Source organism: Malus domestica, chromosome 07 (genome assembly GCF_042453785.1).
Source record: "Malus domestica chromosome 07, GDT2T_hap1".
Lineage (NCBI taxonomy): Eukaryota > Viridiplantae > Streptophyta > Magnoliopsida > Rosales > Rosaceae > Malus > Malus domestica.
The window spans coordinates 12,800,487-12,805,470 of NC_091667.1; the positions used below are offsets into that span (position 1 = coordinate 12,800,487).

General features: G+C 42.7%; 1 protein-coding gene across 1 annotated transcript; it reads left to right on the top strand.

Annotated features, from left to right (window-relative positions):
- Positions 1–2,797: 2,797 nt before the first annotated feature.
- On the top strand, positions 2,798–3,562 carry LOC139197714 (uncharacterized). Its single transcript, XM_070825664.1, has one exon. It carries the CDS (start codon positions 2,798–2,800, stop codon positions 3,560–3,562), a length of 765 nt encoding a protein of 254 aa, XP_070681765.1.
- Positions 3,563–4,984: the final 1,422 nt, after the last annotated feature.

Genomic DNA, 4,984 nt, shown 5'->3' on the forward strand with positions numbered 1-4,984 from the left:
TTTCCTCAGGCCTATTCTTAAGGTACTTTGTAACCCAACGAGGCTCATCCAAGGCAGATCGAAGTGATCCTAGACATGAAATCGCCTTCAACTTTGAAGGAGATCCAAAGTCTGATCGAACGAGCAGCTGTACTCAATCGCTTCCTTTCACGATTTACCGACCTATGCAAGCCTTTCTTCAAGGCAATCAAAAGGGCGCAGAAGGACAAATGGGATGATGAGTGCGAAAAAGTATTTCAAGACTTGAAGTAGTACCTGACATCACCTCTACTACTATCCAAACCGGAAGCAGCGGAGAACCTATATATCTATCTGGCGGTATCAGAAGTAGCAGTAAGCTCTGTCGTCATATGAGAAGAGCTAGGGGCCCAACTGCCTATTCTACACATCCAAAGCTCTCTTCGATGCGGAAACCAGATACCCAAAGATCGAAAAACTAATTTTGGCGCTAGTTGTTGTAGCTCGAAAGCTCAGACCCTACTTCCAAGGGCTTTTGGGCATCGTTATGACCCAATACCCACTGCAATTAGTTTTGCATAGTCCAGACGCTTCTCAGCCAGTAATGAAATGGGCGTTGGAACTTCATGAATACGGCTTAGCATACCAACCCCGCACGGTAATAAAAGCCCAGGCATTGGCAGACTTTATAACATAATTCACCCCGAGCCTGAAGGATACAGTAACACAGCTCGGAAGCGTCCCGGAGGTAGCCTAACATGCCATAGCCGTACCTGCCCCACTGATGTGATAAATAATAGCACTCAAATTAAACCCTCTTATTGACAATTGTAATATATATGCAAGTAGGGATCATTCTAGGCCGGGGATTAGGAGGGATTGCTAATCTACTCTAAACTGACTCAAAAACACAAAACAAGGCTAAAAACACTTAACCAGACTCAAAGAACTCAAAACAAACTGAAAAGACTCGAAGCTAACTAGAATGACTCAAAACAGCACAAGGCAAGCAAATAAACTCAAAATAGACTCTAAGGAGTTATTTGGACGAATTCTAACTTTAATTTGACTCAAAACAATAAAACACACAAAGTAGGACAGATTCTAACTAGTTTAACACTCTAAAGTAAAAGGGATTGGGTTTTGGATGAAATTAAAGTGAAAACAAGTGAATTAAAGACTTAAACAAAGTTGGATGAATTTAGTGAATTAAATGCATGATGGTCTAGCTAGAGGGTCATTTTCCACACATGACACACTTGCATACAAATCAATCTCCAGTTGCTTTTTCGATAAACCATGAATGACAATGCCCCAGATTAACCGTAACATCACTAAGTAACCCTCAGATTTTCCTTAAGTCATTGAATTGGATAGGATACGCATCATCAACCCAAATTATTCTTCAATAGTCCCTTACATGCACATCATAATAGAGATACAATCAAAGATCATTAAGTTCTATGAAAATCATAAGCATTGACAAAACATTCGTAACTATGACATCATGATACTCATGTTAGGAATTTAACTTAACGTGATCGTGACCAGCGACCTTCACTACTTGTGAATATAAGTTTGTAACGATTATGTGAAACTCCCTTATATTCTAGTATCAGATTCAAGCATGCAAACTAAGTATGCCTCCTTAATCAACATACAAGAATAAATTTTGAATAAAACAGTTAAGCAAATTGCATTCACATTTTATGAAATCGCAACTGGAATTAGTTAATTCATAATGCAAATATGTTCATGGTTTTGAAATTCCTCATAGCTAAAAGGGGTTTAGCTTCTCATGTTCACAAAACAAAGATAAACAAACTTAAACATTGAAATCAAAAGATAGATTAGACCTAAGAATGATCCAGCAATCCAAACTTGAATAACAAGCACTCTAAGGGTCCTCCTTCTTCTCTTTGTTGCGGCACAAGGGTTAGGTGAAGGTTTGAGTGGTGCTTTGCATGGAAAAATGGTTGAAAGTGTGAATGGTAGTGAATGGATGTGTTGATGGATGCCCAAAAACTGCGGCAAAATGGCTTATTTATAGGGAAAAGAAAATCATGGCTGGGAATTAAATTTGGAAAGGTTTTAATGCTCCAAATCCTCTAAGAAAAAGGTAACAAGTCAGAATCCCAAAAGGAAAAGGGAATGTAGGGTGCGGCAGGATCCTAGAGGGATAAGGGAGAGGGATATGCGGTAAAGGGAAGGGAAACTAGGCTTGCCTTGCATGGCAAGGGAAAAGGAAAAGGGAAGGAGGTGCGACGTCCCTATTTGACTCGGATTGTCTATCTAGGAACATGTAATTAAGTGTCCTAATATCTTTAGAGATCCTCCTTGTAGCTGGAAATTAAGTGGTGAAGGATTAGGAAAGTTTAGGACAAAATAAGGTATTTGGCTAACATTCATTCTTTCTTGATTGCATTGTTAACTTTCTGTTTCTTGAATTAATTTCTTCATAACTTTAGCATAATCCTAGCCTCTTTTGGTTTTCAATTTCGTCCATCCACCTTGCTCCAAGCATGTGCCATCCATTGCAAACCAAAACTCTCCAAAAAGCTCCAAAATGCACTTTCTTGCTATTTTAGCCATTTGGACCTACAAACACACGAAAATAACTTAAAATACTAAAATAACTATAAACTAACAATATAAATGCAAGAAAACAAGCTAACTAAGTCACATATATGCTCTTATCACCCACCTGATGGAGATTTTTGGCGTTTACAGGTTGATGGATCATTCAACCATCAAGGATTGGGAGTATGCCTAGTTCTCACTATCCCAGATGGCTCAATACTTGAGCAGGCGATCACTCTGAACTTCAAAGCATCGAACAATGAAGCAGAGTATGAAGCTCCTACTAACAGGTTTTCGATTAGCAAAAGACTTAATGGTAAAGAAGCTTGCAATCTATTTCGATTCCCAATTGATCACCAACCAAACTTCAGGGGAGTACGCAGCAAAACATCCAAGAATGGCCCGATACCTCGAGAAGTTACGAGAGGAGCTAGCGACGTTCCAAACATATACACTCACTCGAGTTCCACAGGCAAAAAATGCCCATGCAAACGCACTGGCAAGCCTAGGTTCCGTATTAGACCATCAGCTCAGATGCTCAATCATGATCGAGTACCTGGAGAAGCCAAGCATAGATGAGGAACCAGCAAGCAAAGTGGCGCAGATCAGCATGGCCTCGAGTTGGAAAGATCCCATCATCAACTACATAGTCAATGGTACGCTTCCCGCAGACAAACTGGAGTATAGGAAGCTTCAAATAAAGGCGGTACACTACTACATGTGGAACGACATGCTTGTTCGAAGATCTTTTTCAAGACCACATCTCTGCTACCTATCGCCTCCCGACGACCTGAAGATTCTTAGCTCAATCCACGAAGGCGTCTATGGAAACCATTCCGAAGGCCGATCCTTGGTGCAGAAAGCTCTCAACGCTGGTTATTATTGGCTGACCATGCATCAAGACGCTAAGGAGTATGTACAAAGGTGCGACAGCGTTTTAAGCCTATGCTCGCACTACCTGCCAACGAACTTCATCCGCAGACAAGCCCATGACCATTCATGTAATGAGCGATTGACTTGGTAGAATCAATGCCGCCTGCTACTGGGGGCAGAGGCATGATGATCATAGTTACTGACTACTTCACAAAATGGGTCGAAGCCGAACCAATGACCACAACTACCCAGACAGACATAAAGCGCTTCATATGGAAGAACAACATCTGCCGCTTCGGCATCCCATACTCTATTGTCACCGACAATAGCCCACAGTTGTGGGCAAAGACTTGGTAAGATTCTTTGAAAAATATGGCATCAAGCAGCACATATCCACGTCCCGATACCCACAGGGCAATGGGCAGGTCGAAGAGTCTAACAAGACTATCCTCTACTGCCTTAAGAAGCCCCTCTCAAATAAGAAGGGCAAGTGGCGAAAGGAGTTCCCGGTGTTCTATGGGCATATCGCACCACCAAAAGGCGAGCAACCGGTGAGACTCCATTCTCCTTGGTGTATGGTTTTAAGGTGATTATTCCTCCCAATGTCGTAGTGCCAAGCATCAGCACTGTACTGCCGAACCTCGAGCAGAACAAAAAGGAGATGGCCACCAACTTTGATCTGGCAGAGGAAAAGCATGAGAATGTTATCACCCGCATCGCGGCCTATCAACAACATCTCTTCTCCAGCTATAATAAAAGGATAAAAATCTGGCAGTTCCAGCTAGGAGACCAGTCTTCATGAAAGCCTTCATCACCGCCCGACGGGAAGGCTCCAAAAAGATGGCACCTATTTGGGAAGGTCCATACAAAATCAGTCGAGTAGGCGGAAAGAAAAGCTACACTCTCACCACCATGAACGACAAAGAAATCGACAAGCAGTGGAATGCCTACAACCTGAGAAAGTACTACGTGTGACCTCCCACCATCCCTTGGACCATGTTTAAGATGAAAAGTTCGAAGACTGAAGCAGCTCGACGGACAGAGACCTCGCATGTCAAGGATGATCAATTGTTATGACATTATTGCCTATGAGCAAAGTTAATAAAAGCCTCTATTTTCAATTAAAATTGAAGGAATAATTTGAAAGCCTAGGCCAAATGCATAAACAAACTGATTACCTCTCGTGATAAGCAGAAAACACCCTTCGCCTGGCAGACATGGTGAAAACACCCTCTGCTCGGCAGACATGGTGCAAGATAATCGCTGCCTTGCAGACATGGTGAAAGACACCCTCTATCCGGAACACATGATACAAGACACCTGCTACCCTGCAGACATGGTGAAAAACACCCTTTGCCCGGCAGACATGGTGCAAGACACCTGCTGCCCGACAGACATGGTGCAAGACACCCGCTACCTTGCCGACATGGTGAAAAACACCTTCTGCCAATCAGACATGGTGTAAGACACCCGCTGCCTTGCAGACGTGGTGAAAGACATCCTCTACCCGGCAGACATGGTACAAGACACTCGCTGCCCTGCAGACATGGTGAAAAACACCCTCTGCCAGTAG

Bases quoted from the DNA above. Each gene is read 5' to 3' on its own strand.
- LOC139197714 (XM_070825664.1), top strand. From the start codon at position 2,798: ATGAAGCAGAGTATGAAGCTCCTACTAACAGGTTTTCGATTAGCAAAA.